General features: G+C 43.0%; 1 protein-coding gene across 3 annotated transcripts in view; it reads right to left on the minus strand.

Annotated features, from left to right (window-relative positions):
- The window catches only part of CREB5 (cAMP responsive element binding protein 5), a 374435-nt gene that overhangs the window by 92380 nt on the left and 257571 nt on the right, over positions 1 to 24484 (minus strand). For all 3 annotated transcript variants that reach the window (XM_053927053.1, XM_024562990.3, XM_024562992.2), the window contains one exon: positions 32 to 158. In XM_053927053.1, coding sequence (XP_053783028.1) covers positions 32 to 158 — 127 coding nt within the window. The remainder of the gene's footprint in view (positions 1 to 31; positions 159 to 24484) is intronic.

Raw genomic sequence — 24484 nt, forward strand, 5'->3', positions numbered from 1 at the left:
GCAAGACTCGGAGGAAGTGAGACGCACTTACTGGCATCAGGACGGCAGAAGATCCCGGCATTGTCGGGTTAGGCAGGGTCCCGGGCATGGAGGCTGGCATGGGCTGTCTCTGTCTGTTGTGGATGTGTAGCAGAGAAGATAGAGAGCCTGGGACAGGCCTGGGGACAAAGAGGAAAAAAGCAAATATTATTCCTGAGGCTCTGGGCCGGGGTTTCAGCGCTGTTTCCCCGTGGCCAGGCCAGCCAGGACAACACCATTGTGCGTGCTGCAGATCAGATCCTCAGATGGGAGCCACGTAATTGAGGATATTGGGGAAATAATAACAAATAAAACAAAAGTCTGGCTTCCTCTGCTGCTTCCTAGTTAATACATCCAATTCCACTTCATTTCCTGACCTCTGTTACCTAACTGATGTTCGATAGACAACAAGCTGACAAATCTTCTAAAACCCCCGCATCTTAGCACACAGACGTGGTAGTGAAATCCTGTGGTGCCTGGGAAGTCTCTGCCCTCTGGAGGACATTGGAGCCTGAGATGTGTGTACGTGTGTTTTAGCCACACTCTCTCACACCTCTGCCTGGAAGCCTGCCTGGCTTTGCTCTGGATACATTTTCACTCTCTGGATTTGCAGAGCCAGCTTCATTCATGAGTACCCAATAAAAACCTATTTTGACTTTTTCACTCTTTTCCACTGCGAACAGGAAAAAAAAAACATAAACAAAAAAACAAAAAAATGAAAGCTGGGACACAAATGAAGGCAGCTGGCTTATGCACACAGCTCTGTAGCTGGCCTTTCCCCAGGCGGGTCCAGAGCCCTGCCCCCAATTTCCAATCCTTCGCTTCGTAATAACTCGAGGTGTGAGGCTGTTTGACAGAAACTGATTTTGGCCTGACCTGCAGGACTTGGGTAAGCACGTGTTCCTCGGGGGAGTACATAGTTAGAGTTTTTGCTTCAATTTGCCAGAAAATTTTTTTAAGGGCCTTCAATTGATTTAATGAGCCAGGGAATATGGGGCTGAGGGAAAAAGGGAATTATTTGTGTTTATTAAAAAATGGCAAACAAGTGACCTCCTTGGCTAAATTCTCAATCTCCTGATGCTTTTGCTCAGGGGAGCTACGTAAATGTCAAACCACTAAGTTAAAGACCTAACAACAAACAAGTAAACAAACACGCCTCCTGACCTCTGAATTGGTATGTTAAGTCATCTTATCCTGAGCGCCACGATAGAAACTATCGCTAACAAACTTAATACATTATCTTTAAAAAAAGAAAATTCCTCCTGTTAAGCTGCACATAGAGGGTCTGTGCAGGCTGATGCCTCCCTGTGCTTTGGGGAGAGCCCCATCCAGAGCCCCATCTGAGCAGCAGGAGACGCCTCTTCTCCTTGGCTTCCCACGGGTGACTCATGCACAAGTGGGAGACTGAAACGGGGAAAGAGGCCAAAACGTTCTTTCTCTGCAGGACTGTTACAGTCCCAGAGCAGATTAAGTTTGCCCCCTCTTTGCCTGACAGCTCCTTTGGAAATATAGCTAGCTCATCAGAGCCACACGTATCATTAAAAGATGAATTATGAATTAGTCAACAATTATATGTTTAGGAAGTCATATACATGAAAATATAAAAGGATAGAAAGCCTTCACACAGTTTGCATAGACAGACACCAATTACACCCAGTTTTTTCAAATGGAATGTGTGGATGAGTGGTTACAGAGACAGGCCAATGACATGAGTGTTTTCAGAAACGCAAATGAAGTTCTCGGTTATTTCTGGACATGGGCCTGGGGACCTTTGGAGTACGGATTAACAGTAACTAGTAGGACTAGTAGGGCTTTTGAAAGCCCTTCGGCTGTTACAGTTCGAGGAAACTGCTTCTTTCAAGTGCTCCAGAATTCTGTAGCAGGTTGTAACCTCACTGAGTCTTAAAGTCTCACCTGATTCAGAGGCAGATGCCTCGAGTCACATAGGTGGACCATGCGGCTCAGTCGACACACAGTGCTTGTATTGTGTCTTCCAGTCTTAATGTTTTGTTTGAGATGTTTACTGAAAATAAAAGGACTGTATATAAACCATATCACACTTAATAATTCTCAGTTCCTCTAAAGACCAGATTAACAATCTGAACTCCGCAGTTTCACAATGAGAACCATCCGTTGAGAGTACCCTACACGTCCCTCATCCATCCATTCACCCTTTCATCTACAGATCTCTATATATCCAACCAGATAAATTTAGATGTGTATGCAACTATGTACATATCCATGCATACACGCATAATACATATAGATACATGCATCTCATATATTACACACATACATACAGCCTTCTACCACATGTCTGTTCTCCTAGACACCATGAGGAATAATGCTTCCCTTACAGACAGTGAGGGACAAGCGAAAACTGTTAGAGGAAAGACAAGTAAATTTTTGTGTGATGTTGACTGGCAATATCATCCTTACAAACAAAGGGCAACATATCATCATTTACATTTTTTCCAACATGACATATTAATAAAAATCTGGTTATGAGTTTTTAACAATAGGTTCTTTTTTCACAAGAAATCAATTAAACAACCTAATGGTGATGTGAATGGAGATGCTAAAGTAATTAAATTTAAAACGAGTTTTCATTCTTCCCAAGACTATGGGAAACTCCCAGTGGTATAGAATAATTGGGGAATGGTATGTTTCATTTAATTCAACATTCTTATTAGGTCAGTCATTTCCACATGTGCATAAATCTACTAGATTTTAAAATATCAAGTATTCCTCCATTAATTAAGAAAGGCTTTCAAGGTACTGGGTTCCCTTGGGATTATAATAATAATTACCTAATGATGCCAATCAGACCAATTAGCAATGTATACTTGAAGGGGAAATGGTTATTCAAGACCCCTGGATGTTTGGATTCTAAATAATTTTGAATTATTGTTTTATACAAATCCTGTAAATAATTCCCCAACTCCACCAACAAAACTAATGGAGTTTTCTAGGCTTCTTGCTTGGGCTTTTACAACTACAAAAACTGAAAGAAAAAAAATCTATGCCTGTCCATCACTGGGTATACAAAGGACTAGATTGAAGTAATGACGTAGCTTGGCCCAGAATATAATCATTTGTCCAGAACAGTCAGATCATTGAAGCCTAGAGCCGTATGGGAATAATTGTATTAATTAATTCCCTTTGTATATATAAAATAATTATTATTTAAAACCTTGTACTTGCATAAAATTTTTTATATTGCACTTAAAAACTGCTTCATATTTTTCAAAACATTTTCACCTTCCTGCGACTTGAAACAATGCGGTGCGGGAGGTAGGGCCCATTACTCTCATTTTACTCAGGAGAAAGCCGAATTCAGAAACAGTTAAATTGGCCCAAGGTCAGATGGGTCATGAAAAGAAGCAGGACTTTTACCCAACTTGCAAAACAGAGTTTCCCCCATCACACCTTGTTGGATCCCATAACTAAGTTATTATTGATTTTTTTTAATACTAAAATAAATCCACAGTCCATTTGCTTTGATATTCACACTGCTCTGGACTTTCTAGTGAAGCAGTAAAACCCTGAAATCCTGCTAACATGAGAAGTCACTCATCCATGTGAAATTATGCTTTCTTCCTTTAAAAAGAAAAAAAAGCACTTCCCAAACAACACATCAGTTAGACTCCGAAAATAAGATGGCAAATTGCAGTAAAGTTGTGAAAACAAAGACCCGACAGTCTTTCTCCAGTGCAGGCTTGTTGCCATGAGCTAATAATTCCAGACTTTGAGCAAGCCGAGCCTCCTTTTTAATAACCATATGCCTCTAGGTAAAGTATTTCTACTAAAAATTATTGAGGCATGGCACAGGGTAAGATGTGTGAGCTCACGTTGGCTTGTTCACTTGCTAAGCTGCGTCCTGTAGCACGAAGAGTTTTCCAACGTGACAGATTATTCCTCTTTATACACTTGTATAAACATACTGCTTACGGCTGAAATCTATGTAAGCTTTTCTTTCAATTAAAATGTCAAGGATGACAGACTGTGTTTTCACTGTCCTTATTAACAGAATGCTAGGTACCAAAGCAAGCGATTTCATGTCCTTGTCCCCCACCCCCAGCTCCAAAGGATGTTTTCCAGTCTGGGGGTGTCTGGAAAGCAAGGGCCATGTCTGCTGGTCTTTCTTGCCCTTGCACAAGCCCAGCTGTCTTTGAGGAGCTAAGGGCGAGAACTTTTGTTTGGAAGGTCTTCGGAGGGTCACAGCAGCCTGCCCCCTTTTCCCAAGTCTTCACAAGATCCATGATAGCTATTAAACTCTCAGGACAGACAGATCTGCCAGGTATGTGGACAGGCAAAGGGAAGAAGCAAGCAATGAAATAATTAGGTCAGAAAAGGAGATCAATATTAGCACTGAAATCAGACAATAGACATCTAAGAAACCTTGAGCAGATTTAAAAACAAAACAAAACAACAAAAGAATCTGGAGGGGTCAGGGAGAGAGGGTGGGGAGCTGTGTAAGAAAAGCTTCAAAGCAATAAAATGGAAAGAAGAGTGAGCAGGAGGGCCAGGTGCTGTTGCTTTTAGAGTTTCTGAAGCCAGGGAAGAAAGTTCCTCAACTTTGGGGCTCTCTGTTTCCTCGTCTCTTTAATAAATGGTTCACACTATAGGCCACCTGGAGATCTCTTGAAACTCTAAAATTCAGATTCTAGGCCTTGACATGAGAATGAGATGTTCTCAATCTAGCGAGACTAGCTGTTCATTAAGATAAAGGTTTTCTTCACTGCTCACTGGCACATCCGCAGTGGTTAACCCAGCACCTGGCTCAGAGTAGGTGGTCAGTGTCTGTAGTAAATAAAAGCAAGCCAGTGCAGCACTTACTTCTTAATGTCAAGATGACATTTGAAACGTGAATAAATCCCAAATAGCAGGTGTCCCTTAAGGGCGAGAGAAGTTGGGGAAAAAGGACCCGGTACATCCCAAGGGGCCCACATTTCTTTCTCATTTAAATACAACATAATTTCACACACAGATTAGCGAAAGCTTATTGTCCCAGCTATCTTTGTTTTTGCTAATGAAAAGAAAGAACTGTGTGCGTCCTTTACACCTTCTTACATGAGGTGCTGTGGCCTAACCAGGGAGACTAGTGTCTGTGTGGGATGGGGAGACTAGAGTCAGAGAGGGAATACAAATCCTTAAATCTTCGTAGAAGGCAGTTTGTAAAGAGAAGTGCTTATTTACTCATTCTTCTCCTAAGTGGAATTTAAAACTTCCTATTTTTGTAGAGAAAGCAAATTGTCAGGATAATCAATTAGAATGTGAAATGGAAAGACGATAGAGCTAGTTACTTCCAGGGGTTACAACAACGTTATAAAATTGGGTAGCAAAGAACATGGGCTCAGGAAATAGTCTGCCAAAGTGGAATCTCATCTCTGCCATTTACTAGCTGTGTGACCTTGGGCTAGCTACTTGGCTTCTCTGTGCCTTAGTTTCAATTGTAAAATGAGATGCTAGAACTATTTGCCTCATGGCATTACGAGTTACTACATATTAAATATATGGACTATGCTCAATGAAATTAGTTGTTTTTGTTACTGTTATATTTTGAAACACAGATCAAAGAGCAGATTAATTACTGAACTTCACCAAGAAACTGGCTTAAGGCTGGAACACAAATTCCCAGCTTTAATTAAAGAGCTACAATCTAACAAATATAGGGTCCGGCATAAATAACGCCCCTTTTTTAATTACAAAAATCTTTTATTACAAAATCATATGCATGTCATTCTGTAACATAACAATATCACACTCAAGCACACCATATGACATTGTAGGTGAAATGTTCGAATTAAAACTATAAATTATTACCCCCATATTGTTACCCTACCAACCACACTCCAGCAGGAGTCACTTCTGCCACACCCTGTATAAAAATGCCTCAAACTCCTTGCATATATATAATATTCCTTTTAAAAAACATCAACTTTTGCTTCCACAGAGGCAAATGGATCCTTCTCATCCACAATTTTACAGAATTTCAAAATGAATTTACATTATTTCTCAGAAAGGATCCTAATAAATATTTCCTCAAAAAGGAACCAAATTAGTTCCCCAGAGATCAGTTCTGAGGATCTTGTTTTCCCTGAAAACAATAACAAAATTCCAATAGGAGCACTAATCGGGAAAACAAGGAGGCTATCTGGCCTGTATTTTAAAAGACATCACACTCTTTTTCTGAATGAGTTCATGGCTCTGCACAGCCTCCCTGCCAAATTCCTGAAGTTGGATAGCAAATACAGTGTTCCCCCTTTTTAATAAATAAGAAATTTAAGACAAAGAAGTAGAAATATTTAGCCTGAGAAACGGCACCAGAATATCAGCAGAATTCAATAAAAATGTATATTTTCCCTTTCAAAGCTTTCTTCCACTCAGGGGAGGACCTCTGCTAAAGGTCTGAAGTCTTCCTGCAAGAACTGCCCCCGCCCCCTTTTCCACTGGTGATGCAGACATTCAGGTGAGCTGAAAGAGCCTTATCCTCACCTCTGACCCCTTCCCCAGGACCCTCCTGTCCAAAACATTAGTAAAACCACCAATGAAAAACAGAAAATGTGCAGCTCATGAGAGACACCAGTAAACCCATCTCCCTGTGATAGAACTTGACATTGCTCTAAGGTTTTGCCCCTCTGGCTCCTCACTGTCTGCTCCCTACCCCCCACCTCCCCTCCCGCTCTTGGTCCTGGGCTCCATACATGTGCCTTAGTACTTCTCCCAACCTCATGGAAGCCCCATCTCCCCTCCAGCAGAGCCTTGAACGGAAGTAACCCTCACCGCCTGCTCTGGGCGACCACACCAGGTTAGGGCCTTCTTTGGAGTCAGCCCAGTGCACCCTGTACTTTTCTCCAGTAACATTTGTCATCATTTATTCAATCAACAAATTAATCAAAAACCAATGAAGTACCAAATATGGGTCCCAATTAAGCCCTGTACCTTCTCATTTCGGAGTGGAAAACTGGTTTGCCAACTCAGGCCACTTGCAAACAAATTAATTTACAAATACCCGATTGGAGGCGCTAGGATGATAAACAAAATATAAGTGTTTCATGGTCTCAGCTTCCTAACTACAATTACTCAGTGATTTTCGGTGATTTTAAAAAAATGTCTCTGCTCCCAATGAGAAAATAAACTTTAAAAGCCAGAAAGGGTATTTAAGTTGTTTGCCAATATAGATATTTCTAAAACTTAAGAAAGGGCATAATATATAGGTGTTTAATGAATATTTCTTGAATTAATGAAAACATAGATATCAAGGACCTCTTCAACTAGTGATGGACATTGCAAAAACGGTGATTACTAAATTATCTTTGCTAACTAATGAGAAGAACTTAATTGATTAGCAAGTCAGAAGTGAAACTCCAGTTTACCTTAACAGTCTGATATAAACCATTTCTGCCTTTGAAAAGCATAAATGTTACCCCAAAGTAACCTGTACTTTTTAATCAGTGCCCTGTAGATTAAGCTCAGCTTACTTGATAAGTTCTAGAGCCATTTGTTTTTGCACCAATTAAATTAATTTCCATTTGGAATTAGGTTTTAGGCATTTCATAAGAAAAGACCAAGCAAGAATAATTCAGGAACGCTCATCTGTCTCCAATCTATATAATGTTTTAAGAATTGGACGCTTGCCCTGCAATAAGGTTGCACTTTATCATGTTCCGAGCGCTGGGCTCGGAGGTTGCACCCACACCACAGTCAACTAAACACCTCGCTCCTGCTTTGAACCAACTCGCCGATATGGACAAGAACACCTTTGGAACCATTATCACCAGGGGTGTCAGAGATTTAATTTACCACCCAAGATAAATTTGGGCCTCTCTTTAAATCGATTTTGTACTACTGACGCCGTTAGTGTGTAGATGTAGTGGCTGATGTCTCGGGACTGGAACTTCTTCTTCTTTACAAGAAAGCCAGACTGCGAGGGAGACAACGGCAGTACTCCCACGTCACACAGCTAATAGGGCTGCACCCCGCTGCAGCCGTTGCTGGGTTTACAGCAGAGACGCTGCCCCTAGCCGGGCAGGGGAGCTGCCACTTGTGTTGGAAACAGAGAGAGCGGCGAGAGGAGGGGAGACCTAAATTTATGGCCATTCTGTTACGACTATTACATCAATCTCGTTTTTTCATCTCTAATGACTGATTTCTGTACCATGGATCTGAATTCATCATGCAGTCAGCCTGATTCATTTAAGTTAACCAAAAACACGGTTCATTTCTGCTGTATACTACTGTTGGGGAAAAATATCTGTTTTCAAAATCTGGTATTTTTCCTTGTAAAGAGCTAAAGGTTCTTTATGAAGACTCTTTATAAAAGACCCTAAATGCTTGAAGAGTTTGGCTTCAGCCTGGGTCAGACTTAAAGACGTGAAGAGATGGCTTTTCAATTAGCCAATAACTTCTCAGTTGCATCAATTATTCATAAAGTTACCCTTAGAAAAGGAAAGTAAATGCAGATCAAAAGGCATACAATAAAAGATGATTTTGAATCCAGGCTCAAATAAATGATTTACATCTGGCTACATGTGTATAAAAAAATTCTTTATAGAGGCATATCTCTAAGTCAAATCTCTTCCTGTTTGTGAGTTGTTAATAAGCTTCCTCCTCGCTTCATAAGGACAAATAAGTAGCCCCCTGATTATGAGCCTTGTCATTTACATGTGATTGCTGCTTGCATTCACTCACCATAGATGAATAATTCATGAAAACATTCACTAACACACTGGCCTGGATGTTCTGTAAAGGCCGAGGGCTCTCCGAGCTTGCAGACACAACCCCCCTAACTCCAAGTCAGCAATTCCATTTTGGTTTCTCCTGGATTCTGGGCTTGTCAGTTACCGAATTTTCACGAGTAATTTGTGGTGGAATCCACACCCAACACAATCTCCAAATACCCATGTTCCAAACACACAGCTTAATCTTGCAGCTCTAACTGCAAAAGACTTCAGCACAAACAGCACAGGGGTAAGAGAGGGGGCAGTTTCTTCTCACATATAAACAATGATCCTTTTAATTAGCATGAAATAAAGGTTTCACTCTCTGGTGCTCTAGAGTTAGTCATTTGTTATTAAACAGAATAACGTCTTTGAGGAGAGGTAGTTCAGGTCCCTGAATAAGCAGTTCTGTCTTTTAAGTAGGGTGCCATCAGCTCCATTAGGACTGGGTCTGCGTTCTGAGAATAACAGAACTCCAAATCGGTGAGCTGCCAGGAAAAACATTTTCACTGCTGAGCAGTAAATGCCACCTGACCCTACCTGCTAAAGAGCTAAGATAACATTCCCTAAGTGCCTCTGTTGAGCGCTGTGGACGGTTCTGTCTGTGGTGCCTGGGATGGTTCATTTCATGTGTCGAGTTGTCCAGGCCACGGATGGCCAGATCAGCCAGGCAACCTTCACTCATCCTGTGCATTTTGCAAGGCTCCCAGCCAGGTCAGCCTCACTAACGCCTTTATCTAACCTCTTCTTGAATCTCCAGGCAGGCTCCCTTAGGCAATTTTCAAACACCTCTCCTGGGAGACCAAATTTATGACTCTCTCTCCCCAGCCACTCACCAGTATTATTTCAGCTCTTTAGGAGGTAGCATTAGAAATGATTAGCTCCACAAATACACTGGCGGAAGAGGAATGTGTCAGTGTGAGAAAGGAGTGGCTCAGGGCAGCTAGGACGACATGGATAGACGATGCAACCCTAGGCTGCTAAAAGCTCAATTTCTCAAGTTTTGTTCTTAATGATAAAGAAACAGAAGAAATGCTGAGAGGGTAACTCCAAGGTAACACAGATGAGGCTTGGCAGACTCCTCACTTGGTTACGACCTAACAGAGGGCTGCAAACCACAGCTGTAACCAACCCGCCAAAAACCATAGGACGGGGTGTGCGATCCCAGAGAAATCCTTGTCCAGCAAGGGTTGGAGGGCGAGGGCTGAACATCAGGGGGGAGGAAGGGGGGATGTATGGAGAACCTGAGAAGGTTCCAAAGACATGCAGAAAATACTCCAAGGCCACAAGGGAAGACCTGAGAGGAAAAGTAAAAGGGACAAGAAGACTGGGAGAGGGTGACAGTGGTCTTCATGTTTCTAACTTGCTCTATTCGGAGAATGGGGGCCAGTTACTTTCAAGCACAATCGAAGCAGAGTAATAACAAGAACAAAACAGCAGCACACGGGATTTCAGTTAGAAGAATACCTCCCAAGAACGAATAGTGTAAAACAATTCAATAGCTTACTGAGGTTTTGGAATTTCCTCTTATTAGCCTCTTAAAAAATATTCGCCCCTGTCTGGCCTGGTTTCCAGGGAGGAGGAGAAACTGGCAGACCTCTCATAGTCCTAAATTAGGTCTATTATTTTCACTTATTCCAATCACAGTGGCTGACAGAAATGATGGAGATAATGCTGGCTGCCGTCATTAACCAGCAAATAGGATAAAGCAGCCTCCTGTGGCTGACAAAGCGTAGGCTTTGGGCTGCCCCATGGCCCTGCTGTGGACTGTGAGTGTGTGATCTGGGCAAGTCATTTAACATCTCTGATTTCTCATCAGCAAAAACAGGGCTATAATACCCACTTGGTAGGTTTGGCATGAGGAGGGTCTGATAATCATATATGCGATATTATTTGTGTGTGCTAGGTCCTTGGATGATAATCAATGTATGATTATATTCAAGAAACAATCTATTTGAGAAAATAAAATTGTTGCTAGTGTCCTTTTAAAATACAACATAAAGCTACATTGTTCTAAATTTCAGGGTGAAGCAATTTGCGGGAAAGGGCCCCAAACATCCAGCCTCTCAGGGGACCTGAGTGTCTTTTCCATTACTGAGAGCCCTGCCGCATCCTGGGGTATCACCTTCTCTGGAGAACTTGTTCTGCTCTGATTTCTCTGAGCCAGGCTCGTCCCTGACTCAGAGAGGTTTGTTGGATGACTTAATGAGGTTGCCCCACGGTACATAGTCTCTCATTTCCTGGCAGCAGTGTGCAGGAAAATGCTGTGCACCCATGACAGGCAGGATTCTTTTTAAGGGTTGTGATAACTTGAAACACCTCCCTGAAGGGACACTCAACTTGTAACTGACTTGAGCAAGGGGGTTTGGGGGAGGGGCCGAGTTTCTAGGAAACCTCAGTGTCCTCCTTGGGCCAACTTTCCGGAGCTACTCTTCAAGTTCTCCTACTTTGCAAGAGCATTTATCATGAAACTAAATTGATATTTATCTGAAACACTTAATAAAATAATAGCAATAAAGTTCATAATAATGATACTTGGCATTTACTACAAACTTCGCATCCAAGGATCTCAAAGGGCTTTTCAACCAGGCTTTGCTATTTCCAGTGCAACTGGCTCACGGGCTGGACACACAGCAAAGCCACAGAGCATGGCTTCCCTGTGGACTGAGTTGGGTCCTTCATTAGGTTCTGAGATTGAGATGGTAGCCATACTATGTGCAGAGACACACCCACTGCACACAGACACCCACAGGCATCTACAGGGTCTACAAACATAATATCAAGGCTTTTGGCCCTACACACCTTTTTGTCTGTATGAGCTGCGTCAAACCTTGGAACCTAGGTTTGCATTTTGATAGACCTATTTTATGGTATTTTTCAATCCCCTTCTCAGTGTATTTACAAGTACAATTGGAGCATCCACATCTGTTCTTTGAAGGCATGAAGTTTGAAAGGATTGATTTTTCCTTTAAGCTCATTCTGAAAAAAATTTTGTTTAGCCGTAAGAGATTAGTTAAAAGCCACACCAGGGTTTATATATAAAACATCTCTTCCAAGGCACTTTCCCTTCCCTGGTGGCCTTGCATTTTGTCAAAGAGAGTGACTTGCTCAGTTTCCCGTACTAGTCCCCAGACAGTCCTATTCCTACTCCCAAACAAATGTGGCATTTCGGGTTTCAAGTTTAAAATGCAATTTGGTATCATTTCAGATGTCTTCCTACAGCTTATAAACATCTTCCCCAGAGGGACTTAGGTCTGATTTTAATTTGTGGTAGGGTTATGGTGGCAGTAAATGTCAATTTTAGCTATTGACGATAAGTCCCTGGTAGAATAGGAATGGCAAGTGACTGGCAGTACACTTAAAGGACATTTGCAGATTACGCTTTGCTCACAGGAGCTGACTCGTCCCTAAGAAACCCCTTTCCTGGTCTGTGATGAGAGTTTGGTTTCTCCTCAGGCCCCTGAAACCAGGAGAGAAGGCCATGGTGTACTTTCTGAGGATATGTTGATCTAAAGATCACAAAAAGAGAAGTAACTGAGCCCTCCACCATATGGCTTTGAATTTGAATACCCCCACAAGGGCGTCACTGCCTCGGCCACTGGTTTGCCTGGTGATCTCCAGTGGTGTCCTAGTGACCTCATAGCTTTCATTGCTTCATGTGTCAGATAAAGTGGCTGAGCCAACACATTTCAAGGCCCTTTCCAACCCTAAAGTTCAATGATTAGATATGATCAAGAGGGAGTAACCTGACTTAGGGAAAGGCCAAGAACTATTTATTTGAGGGAAGCAGCATGTCGGTTGTGAGCTTCTTCAAAGCTGGGGACAAATGGGTAATTCATCACTGGCCTCTCTTGGACATTCCCTTTCCTTGAACAAAGGCAGGCTCCAAAGGTCCCTGAGTACAGGTAGCATTTAGCAGAGGAGGGCAGGAACCGGAAGTCCAGAGGGGTAGGGGAGAAGGCAGTTTCTTCTCGCATGTGAACAATGACCCTTTTAATTAGCATGAAATAAAAGTTTCACTCTCGAGTGCTCTAGAGTTAGTCATTTGTTATTAAACAGAATAACATCTTTTAGCAGAGGTAGTTCAGGCCCCCAAATAAGCAGTTCTGTCTTTTTTAGTGTGTGCCAACAGCGTCATTGAGCCCGGGGGTTCTGAAAATGGTAGAACTCCTCCAAAGCGGTGAGCTGCCGGGAAAAACATTCTCACCACTGAGGAGTAAGAGCCACATGACCCTACCTGCTCACGAGCTCAGATAACATCCCCTAAGTGCCTGCACTGAGCTCTCTGGATGGTCCTGTTGGTGGTACCTCAAATGGTTCATTTCAGGTGTCGACTTGCTGAGCCAAACGGTGTCCGGATATCTGGTTAAACATTATTTGTAGGTATGTCTGTGAGGGTGTTTCTGGAAGAGATTAGCATCTGATTTGGTGAACTGAGTAAAGCAGACCACCCTCCTCAAGGTATGTGGGCATCATCTAACCTGATGAGGTCCTGAACTGAACAAAAAGGGGGAGGAAGGTTGAATTCTCTCTCTCTGCCTGCCTGACTGACCTGAGACATCAGTCTTCCTCTGCCCCTAGACAGGGACTTACATCACAGAGCTGCTGGTTCCCAAGCCTTTGGACATGGACCGATACCTGCACCACCAGCTGTCCTATGTCTCCGGCTGGTGAAGAGCAGGTCATGGCATTTCTCAGCCTCCACAATCCATGCGAGCCAATTCCTTATAATCTCATTATATGTACATGGTAGGAATGGATTAGTGGAATTCTGGCACTAATTTTGATATCCTTCATCCTCTACTGCCAATCATTCACCACGTTCCATCCATTCCATCCCAAAATAGACCTGGAATCCATCCACTTGGCTCTATCCCCGCTGCCAAGTTCCTGGTCCAAAACATTATCTTCTCTTACTTGGTTTTTCCAACAGTTTCTAGGTCCAGTTTGCTCCTCTCCAACCCAACCTCTACATTGCAGCCAGAATGATCTTACCAAACCAGCAATCTAATCACAACAGTTCACTGCTCAACATTCTTCTGTGGCTTTCTTTCAAATTTAGCATCTAGTAAACTCACCCTCGAAGAGTTCTGCCTCTCTCATGTCTGTAGTACCACTTTCCCACCTGGCTGAGTATGTTTCATCCACCGACTTTCATTCATTTCCTAGAATGTGCCAACCTCTTTCACACCCAAGGGTCTTAATAATATGCCATTGCCTTTGTCTGAAGTGCTTATCCACCTACTCTTTTGTCGATCAACTCTTAATTCATCTTTTAAGTCTCAGTTTAACATCACTTTCTTAAAATTTTCTCCACTCCCTAAGTTAGAGCTGTCTCTGATGTAGAGGGTCACGTGGCTCCATGTACTTTTCCTTCATGCTATTTCTAATGATACGTTTATAGGGATGATTATTTATTTAGTGTCCATCTCTCCCAGTAGACTGAGACCGCCCTGATGAGAGAGGGTCTATGTGTCTTTTGACTGCCAGAGATAAGGTCGTTTGGATTTCTTTTGACCATTGGAAAAAAATCTGTGCTTCCTTTTTGAAACATTCCACTCCATTTGGATGGGAGAGAATCGAGAATACCATAGCATAGCTGGAAGGGATTCTGGAAGTTAAGAGGATTGATCCAATATGAGTACCAGCGTATTTGCCTACATGCTATTAGTAATACATGCTATTTCTGAAGCCTGAGGGTTTTCCTTGATAGTACAAAAGCAAAAATGCCAAATAGAAATGTTCATTTCAGGATTTAGGGTTTTTGTCTTAGGTGAATGCTGAAGCACTCAGTTTTTCTCATGATAGTTAAGTGACTTCCATTTTTACCAATAGTTTCAATGGGTGAAGCTCCCCAGAAGAGTCAAAAATCATCACTTTTATGTAAGATTCCCAAGCATCAAATGTATATGCCAAGCAAACCTTTTTAGTTAAAATAGGGCCTGAAGAGCAAGGGTTTTAAGTGCCTTGGACTGCTTTCCTTATAAGGCGGAAAACTGAAAAAAGAACTTCTGGTTTTTTACTCAAAAACAAAGTAAACAAAATCAATGATTTTAAAGTCCAGTTTGGCTGGAAGAATTCATTTTCTTAATATGGAGTGGCTGGGGGGGCGGGGCAGAGTGGACATACAGGGATAACTGTCTGCTGCAGGCTCCTGGCAATCTCTCCGGCCTACTGGGCCACGGCCAGTGCTTTTCTTCATAAATGAATTCCACATCTTTATTAAGTTAAGTATTTCTTTTTTTTATTATTTGAAACATACTTTAAATATTTTGTTTTATGACGTCCTGGAAATTGATACAATTCCTTCCAGATCAAGGAAAATGGAAAAATCAATTAATTTCTGTTTTAACATTGAGAGTGATTACACAAAAATTATGCCCCAATTTATCCAGTACTATGAATATCTTTTGACATCATGTGTGAATAACTCAAGACAGCCAGAATTAAAGGTGTATTTATGATTAAATGAATCTGTTATCTTCCTAGAAAAGCCCTAAATGATTATTAAATAGAAATATACCCCTCATGTGAGCTGATTTGTATAAGACTATATAGTAAAAATTACAGATTTTAAGTTACGATCAGCCTTTTATAGGAAAAAACCCAGGAAGAAAAAACTAAAACATATCAAAAGCGTGAAGTGAGTTTCTAATATCACATCTATACACCAACAAGTTACAGTATGTAATCCAGAGAATGAATCTTAGAAAAATGAATTTTATCTGACATGAATGGCATTTCAATGCTGGCCCATTTGTGGATAAGTTCATTGACTTATCCAAAAATGGAAGAATTTTTAGAGCCATTCAGATCGTAATTGGTAGTTCTGAACACAGAGAAGGGCTTGGGAAAGAAACGAGCCCAGCCCTCAGCAGAAACCAGAGTTGCCTTCGCCACTCTTCAAAACCAAGTTCTCAAAACCTCCTAATGGGTTTCACTGTTTTCTTTCCCGTGCTTATCATAATCAGGGAACCATACATTTGCATCCCTAATGGACCCTTTTCAAAAGTGTGTTGACATTTCAGTAGGTTGTGAATAGCTCTTAATGCTTCTCTCAATTTGGGCAGGTGCCCACACATCTCCTTATATGGGTCTCAACGTATAGACTGTCTGCTTAACACACAGCAATTTTTTTTTAATCCTTGGGAACCTATCTTAATTATACTCTTAAAAAAGTGAAAACTCAGAAGTCAGATGACTCAGAAAATAAGCATCTAGCTGGCTATCCACACGCAAAGCAGCAGGTTAGCTATATCTGTGAGCTAAGGCACAAGTCAACAGTACCGACACTTGTGTGGCAAATTCACTTTTTTGAGCTTCTATTTTTATCATAGGGAACTAGATATAAATAAGACCATCAGCATAAACATAGGTTAGGGGAGAAAGTTGAAATCAAGCAGAGAGCTCTTCTGAGCAGAAACTCCACTGCATTTTACTCCTCGCATTTCCAATGAGGACTAGGGACCCAGGGGGCCCTTGGAAGGGTAATTTTGGTCTCACCCACTTTTTGTGGCCTCAGTCAAAATTCGATCCAACAGAAACACAACTGAAATTATTCTTTAAGTTTATTTTCTTAAACATTTACTCAGCTCCTGCTGTGTTTCAGGAACTGTGCTGGGAGCCTGGAGTTAAAAGACAATCCGTATCCCCAAGAAATTCATGGTGTATCAGGGAAACAGACAAGGCAGGGAAGAGTCAGGGCAGGATGTAATAGAAGAATCCTGACCCCTCCCCCCACAGAGTGACATCTAATCCCCTGAGGGCTCAGGGGAGGGGTCCTAGAAGAGGAGACACAGAATTGTTCCGGGGAAAGATGCGTGCATGCGTGTTCTCGCAGGTGTGTGTGAGAGTGAGGGGTAGGGCATGTTGGGGGGGGGGGCTCCAAGCCAAGTTAACTATCTGTTACTGTTATTCATAGTTTAACATGAGATGAAACAATCCCTCTGAATGATAACACTCCCTATGTAGAAATACATGCTGACACGCATCCACTCGTGCATGCCAATCCCCTCAGACATGTCAAAGTGATAACATCCATTTAACTTTTAAAACTCACCTTCCAGTGCTTCCTGTAGGAGGCTGCGTTACAAACTAAGAGAAAAATTTGGTAAGACTCTCTCGCACAAATTTGGTCCTTTTTGACTTAGAGGGCATTGAAATAAAAGGGAGAGAGAGATTTGGGGTGAGTGGGAGGGAGGCATTGGGAACTCCGGACATGGGCTCAGCATTTTGAAGAATCAAAGGAACTGTTCTTGGTCCTAGTATCCTATATTAAGCTGTGTTGGAAAAGGTGAAAATGGAACCAGAATTTGCCCCTACTTTTTCTCATTCTAAAGTCTTTTCCAAGACAGAAAGTTGAATAACTGAGTTTTCTCTCCCTTATTTCTAGTTTTTATTTATTCCTTACACTGAGTTCAATAAAAATATATAGGCATGAGATGAGGGTGGGAGTATATTTTCATTGGAAGTATTGAAAAGAGTTTTCTGTGTTTCTTGTGACTTTCACTCTCCCCTTTGGGCACTCCTTGTGCAAGAAATTAACTACGGTTCCTGGAAAGTCCTGTCTCAAAGTATTATGTGAGATGCTGCACTAACAAGATGGTAAGTAGATTTCCCCATTATTTCCAGCACAGGGTGAAAACAGAGATTTAAAGATAGCTTTCATTTTTGGTCTACACTGACTTGAAACCTTTTGCAAAATATGCGTACATTGTTGTCTCCTAGTTTCTACATCAATATTGGCAGTCACTGAATGTACCCTTTCTTTTAGAGGAAAAGAAAGGAAGGAAGAAAGGAAGGAAGGAAGGAAGCAGGCAAGCAAACCTTGGTCACCCTGGCTTAACTATGAAAATGAAACAGGGCCATGAGGCAAGGTAGCTTCAAAGAGCAAACGGCCCAGCCCAACCCTCTCGCCAGGCCCTTCCCCTCACTTGCCGTGTGCTGTGAGCACAAAACCCACTCCTCTGGGCTTCTGCACGTGCAGAATGAGGTTGTAAAAGTGTCAGCCGGCTTTTGTCAGGAATAGGTAGTAAAAAATAATTGGAGGGCATTTAGTACATAGATACACAACTCTCATAAGATAATCGGTCCACGTGTCCCTAATATGTTGCTCCCGGGTTGCCTCTTGCAAGCAAGAATTCTGAAGTGTGGAGAGGTTCTAATAGAGCTGAGGAAATAAGAAGCTATAACAGAATTCAAGTTTCCAAGACCATTCCCAGCAACTTGAAAACCTCAACCGATGCCTTGCCTCTATAATATAGAGCCTTTCCACACTGTGGCTGTCTTAATAACCAATGGCTCTTTCCCTCTAATCTGTTTGCTTTTAGTGGACATTTTTTTGCCATCTCTAAAGAAGTTGGCATTGTAATATCATACAAATGACCAGAATAACCATGCATTGCTCAAGACCCCAATGAATAAAATATGGCAAATACTGCCTATCCCTGGAGTGTATTATTCCACTTAGAAAATGGTATAATTGACTTTGGGTAGGATGGAGGAAAAAAATCCAAGTGTTTTTAAGTTGTGGGGTTATTTTCTGGTAATTGCCTGACTTGAAACCAGTCTGTCAATCAGACCACTCTGTTACCCCTATAAATGGTGTGGGGGGGGCAGTTATGGAAGGAGAATTGAGAAAATGGCTAAGGCTCACAGACCTTTTTTCTTGTCATACAGCTGTTGTCAGAAAGATTCGCTATTATGTCTGGGATGGGTGAACCCCGTGGCATTTTGTGTTCAGTAAAAATGTCTCAAACCATTTTTCAAACATTTTGAGGTTTGGCAAAAACCTGAAATCCATCTTGCCAAGCACTTTCCCCCCTTAATTCTTAAACCCATGTGTCTTTCAAGGGAAATTTAATCCGTATGTTTCTGATTCATTTACACTTAACTCATCAAAATGGTGTTTTGTAAGAGCTATTTGATGTTCAAGAAGTCTTATGAGCTTCTCTTTTTATAAGTCTAAAAAGCCCTTCTTTCTGAGAACCAGAAAATTGTATTTTACCAGCTGTAAGCCAAATGATTTGAGCTGGGTTACAAAATCACGAACCTGCTGAATTTAGGAGGCAAGAAAACAGCAGGCACGATGACATAAATAAACGTCCTCACATGTCTGCCTGCTCGTGCACCGACCCAAGGCTCTCAGACTCCTTCCCTGAAGGCACCTAACCCATGAAGACTAAGAACAAGCTCTGAAGCTGAGAACTTCGGCGTTAAAGCAAAAATTCCCACTGATCCTGGAGATTCCCAGTTGCGAATCCCAGCCCCAAATCAATGAAAGTAAAACCCTATGTATTTCCTTAGATAAATCTAATACCTAGGAACTAAAATAATCATTGAATGCCAGAACCAGAGGGGACTTGTGAGATTTCTGGTAATTTTTGGATTGTGTTTCAAGGTCTCCTGATTGGGAGGGGGTATGAGTTAAGGAAGGAGCTGTGGGCCAGTCAGGGCTCAGTTTTCCATACATAGGAGGATTTTAAAGAAAGTATTCAGAGGGTAAAATCAGTTGGAAAACAAATACCTTACTTTTCTATGAGAATGCTGATGTCTGGGGAAGAGATCTATGGATCGGAACAGAGCTGGCAATGGGACCCTGGTCTCCTGACCCCTGTCCAGCCTTCCAGTGACCTTTCTACCATGCCGACGCTTTCCAAATTCCGGCTGCAATTCATTAGTGGGTATGACAGTGAGAAATCAGTGAAATCAGTTTAATCTGGCATGGCTAGTATTTTAGAAAAATGAATAGAATGTAAGATATCCAAGAGCATTATACACAGTAAAGGTTAAGTATCATTTTATCAAACTATATACATACATGTAAACATACACGTGTGAATATATTGGGCTGTGATATAAAATGTATTTCTTACTGTTTTTCATATCAAAAAAGTTTCACAACCACTTTACCATACAGAAAACCATGTTTCGCTCACTGGTAATTCAGCCAATAGCAGTTTTCAATCTGCTTCATTAAAGACCATGTGGGTAGAAAGACCCAACATGACCCTTCTCTCATTGTGGAGGAAATCCTACAAATCACGGGCCTATTTACCAAAGGTGGTAAATGGACAAAGAAACGAATGTGTGCTGGGGAAGGAGAGTAGGGGTGACAGATCCCTGGGTGAGAAAAGAGGGAGTCACAGTCATCCTCATGTGATTTAGAAACAGCAAGAATGATCCCCGGCATGCGTGGAGTGCAACTGGGCAGTGAAAGACTCAGATATACCAGCACCAGCATATTCCAAAGTGCGCTCTCCAAGCCCTCGACAATCATGAATTAGTTAGAAACATCCTCTCGAGGTCGGGAGGCACAGTAGTTCATCTCTACACAGCATGGCTTTAGAGACTTCGGGAAGCCGAGTAGCACAGCACCTGGACAACTGCTGGGGGCAGATGAACTGGCTTAACTGGCTGTGAAGAATCTTGTGATAAAGCCCTTTGCAAAATGCGGCCCCCAACGCACTGTGATGTGAGATATCAGCGTCAGCTGTAACAACCGAAAGCTGTCTCTGTGAGAAAGGATGCAAAGTCATTAAAACAACTAGGAATTACCCTTGGCTGTCTCTTTTCAGAATCGTAATGAAGTGACAAGTTTTCTGTGGTCACAAAGTGCCTGAGTCTCTTTGGGATTCAAGTGCAAAGCAGGGCTGTGTTGGGAATTGTGGTCTAAAACTGTTCTCTAGGTGGGGAGGAAGAGGGAGGAAGCAGCAAGTTTCAGAGCCCAGAGGTCACATCCTGCAGGTGGGTGGGTGCTGGTTCTGGGGCGGCTTCCAAGCTCTGTCCTCATCAGACATGCACTCGGTACAAGGAGGGCTGGTGCTGGGAGAGGGAGGAACGGGGAGAGTGGTGGGAAGCAGAGAGAGCCTGACTCTAGCTGGTTACCCCATCTGGTTATGGCCCAGGGACAGCACGCCCCACCCACTAACTAGACACCAGGGAGCTTTACGCTGAAGGCAGCAAGAGAGCTGTCTGGTTGGCCTGCCCACCCCGCCCTCCAGAACAGAGGGTGGAGTCTTTGCACAGCAGTCTTTGAATGACTCCAGCTTCTCAGAGCCTGCTGCTCTGAGCCCCCAGACATCGAAGTCTTTCTCTATATTTACCCTACCCCACCCCACCATGCCCGGGAGCCAGAACTCAAGAGGACTGAGAATTAGAAGCCTGAGCAAGAAGATGGAGTTCCTGGCACCAGGAAATTCAATAGTCTGGCAGAGCGGAAATGTGTTCCTCAGTGCATCAAAGCCAGGTCCTGGCCCTGTCATCAAATAGCTTTATGATGGCAGATAATTCATTACATCTTTGGGTGGCCTCAGTTTCTGAATCTGTAAAATGAGCAGGTTAGGCTGAAGGATCTCTAAGGTTCCTGCCTATCTGTGCTTTTAGGATTATGGGATTATTATTCTGCTAAGTAAGTGCTGGATGGTAAGAGTGAAGCCAAATCCAGTGACGCTGCTTGTGACCTGGACACCGGAGCTTCCTCTTTGCCCTGGATGGAAGGAAACGGCTAAAAGAAGGAACCATGCACTGAGCTAGGGCAACAACTGAATAAGAACAATAATTTGGCTGGAGAGAGGCCCCCTGTGTAATCCATGTGAGGGTGGATGCCGGTGAGAGCCAAGCTAAAGGTGAAAGCGCAGCACGAGAGCAATTTACATCTATGTTGAAACTAAATGGGTTTATTATAATTGCTATTATTATGATTAATTCCAGAGGAATTAAAGGGGATCAGCCCTGTATTGCAGAGTGTTGCTGAGCTGACGGAAGTGTCATGATAAATAAGAAGGTGGAGAAGAAGCAGATGCAAAAGAAAAACTGTCTTCTGCCATCTAAAAAACAAATCTATAAGTCACTGAGAGGGGTGGGGAAAAAAAGCCCCGGCTCTTGTGGGCGCTGAAATAAACTGCCTTAAAGTGAGAACTTAAACCTCCCTTTCTGGCCAGTGAAGAGATGGTCACATAGTATAGAGCTAGTGTTACGATAGCCTCCTCACCTTTCCTCCCGCTCACAGTCTCATCCTCCTTCTGTGACTCAGTTTACCTTTCTGGGAAGGCACTGCTAAGTGACAGTATTTCTCTCTACATTTTTGATGTCCCAAATTTTCCCCAGAAGTCAACTGGTCCTGTTATTAAATACCGAGCATTTACTACGTGAAATGCATGATAGTCCTTATCTCGGGGGTCCCATTCCACAGTAACAGAGACTTAGGAACTTCCAACAGATTGTCAAAAATCACACAGCTAGCAAGTGGCAAAGCCAGAGTCTGAACGCAGACATGTTGCACTCCAAATGACTCACAGGGCACAATCACATGGGCCATCCCGATTTCAAATAAACAGGCTCCACCTTTGTAAAGGAGCCTGCTCTGCAGACCTTCCCATAGCAGTGACTCGGGCCCCGCAGAGGGCAAAGCAACAGAGCCGAGTGGGTGCCCAGGCCCGTGAGGCTCGAAGAGGCCCGGCAGGCCTCTCTGCCATGGCTGCACGTGTGTCCATCTCAACATGACTTCAATTCTCTAAAATTCTTTAAAGACCCTTGCTTTACAAGAAAGGAAATGTTCATAGTCTCCTGTCACACAGCAACTCGTGGCAGCCGTTCCAGCTCATACAGCACAGCCTCTTGGCCCCATTTTCTACCTGCCATTAAGATAAGTGATTGAATCTATGCATTAATACAGCGGTCCCCAACCTTTTTGGCATCAGGGACTGGTTTTGTGGAAGATAATTTTTCTATGGACCTAGGTGGGGGGATGGTTTTGGGATGAGTCAAGTGCATTACATTCAAGTTCACGGCCTGCTGTGCGTCCTGGTCCCTAACAGGCCCTGACAATACCCGTCTAAGCCCTGACATAGCCTAGAGGTTGGGGGACCCCTGCATTAATAGATACCTTGGTATTCCTTTGGAGCCTTAGTATTACTTTTTTCTAGGCTTGGCTTTTTTGGGACACATCCGGCTCTATTTCAGTCATTCCAGACAGCAAAGAAAGAAAATCATAAGGTAGAACTCAATTTTTGGTATCGGGTGGAGGAGAGGAAGACTGCTGATAGCTCGACGAGTCTGGGCTATTGTGTAACTGCTGTCGCCTTCTCCACAGCGATTCAAACTATTGATTAATTCTTCTTGGGTGCAGCGGTGCTTCATCAATCATTAAATAAGCTCTCCTGCCAGGGTAGGTACAGGAAGAAAAGATGTATGGGCTTGTTATAAAGTGAATGTGTATTATGCAGTAGATTTTGGAGTGCTGAAACAAGTCAATGTCTGGTTTCAAGGATGGAAAGAGTCACGAGCTGCCATTGTTGCAACCCAAACTCATGAACTACACTCTTCGGAAAGCGCCAAGCCTGACAGCCTGCATTTTCGAATGACGAGCCAAGTCTGCTGAGAAATCACACACTTAAATTCGGGCCACAGAATTTTCCTTGGCCTGGCTCACGTTAATCAACACCCGCCCATTTCCCTTTCTCCTCCCAGCTATTCCCTACATCCTTGCAGGCAGGACCACTCCCTTGGGTCTTCATACATACATCTTTCGGCAATTCGATGCAAAAGGAGTCCCTTTGGAAGGTCAGAGGCCCGTGAAAATGAAATAAAAGGAGAACAGAAAGGAGAAGCCTGGGTTTCATCCACTGCTTCTTTCTTTTTCTTTTTTTTTTAATACAGTTCCAGATTTGCCCATCCTACTTTCTATCAGGCACATGATAGTGCTCACTGTCAAGTCCACATGAATTTCTGCCTCTTCCTCTGGCCTTCTTGGCCAATGCCCACTAAGTTAAATCTGAGACAACATTTCTACCCCTCAGCTTGACCCAGCCTAGGGCCATTTCCAGCACAGACTCGGTGATCCTGGAATGGACCACTGGATGTAGTTCTTGGGCCCATTGCTAGTACACAATTCTACCAACTTCGCCATCATCACACTTTCTCACTTGCTACCTTGGAAATTGCCATCTTCCTACTTCCCTTTTCTTCAATCTCTAAAACACCGTTTTTGGGGGGTTTTTTTACCACCAGAAGAGATACATGAAATGGAGCGGCAAGCTTAAAAGGTAGCCTTACCCAACTAAAGATATACACATATGCTATTCCAAATATAAACTTTCAGTCGAGCCAGGAATGGAATCCAGTTCTCACGACCGAACTCACTCATCTCCATTTCACTTCATTTCCCCATTCACAAAGCCACAGTTGAGCATGAATGGGGACGCAAGGGTCCTTTTTCCAGCCTGCATTGTTTGCGTCTCTCCCTCCACTCGGGTCGCTGGAAATTTGGCAGGTTTTAACAGGACTAGTTCTCAGCCCCTCCCCGCCCCCCGCCCTTGAATCAGGATGGTACTTTTACTGCTGTTCCTTGTACTGGACATGATCTCAGACTGCGTGATAAAGAGAAGGTGTAAGAGAAGAGGGGCTGGAGAAGGCTAAAGTCAGAGTGACAGTGAGGCCTCGTCAGAGTCTGACGTCAGTCACCTGCAGCAGTGACTTCCACCAGGAGGACCCTGTCCTGTCATCCTCATGGTGGCAGCAGCTAAGCCTTAGTCCCTGTGCTCGTGCTGTATGCCAGGGGCCTTCCGCGCATGTCCACCCCTACAACTGCCTGTGGTAGGTACGGCTGTCCTCCTGTCACCGAGATAGAAACTGTGGCACAGAGAGGTGAAGTGGCTTGCCACAGTCACACAGCTAGTAAGTGGAAGAGTAACTTCAGCCTAGTCCTTTTGACGCCCCCAAAGCCATGATACTCTTTCCCGGAG

The sequence above is a fragment of the Desmodus rotundus genome, chromosome 6 (assembly GCF_022682495.2).
Source record: "Desmodus rotundus isolate HL8 chromosome 6, HLdesRot8A.1, whole genome shotgun sequence".
NCBI lineage: Eukaryota > Metazoa > Chordata > Mammalia > Chiroptera > Phyllostomidae > Desmodus > Desmodus rotundus.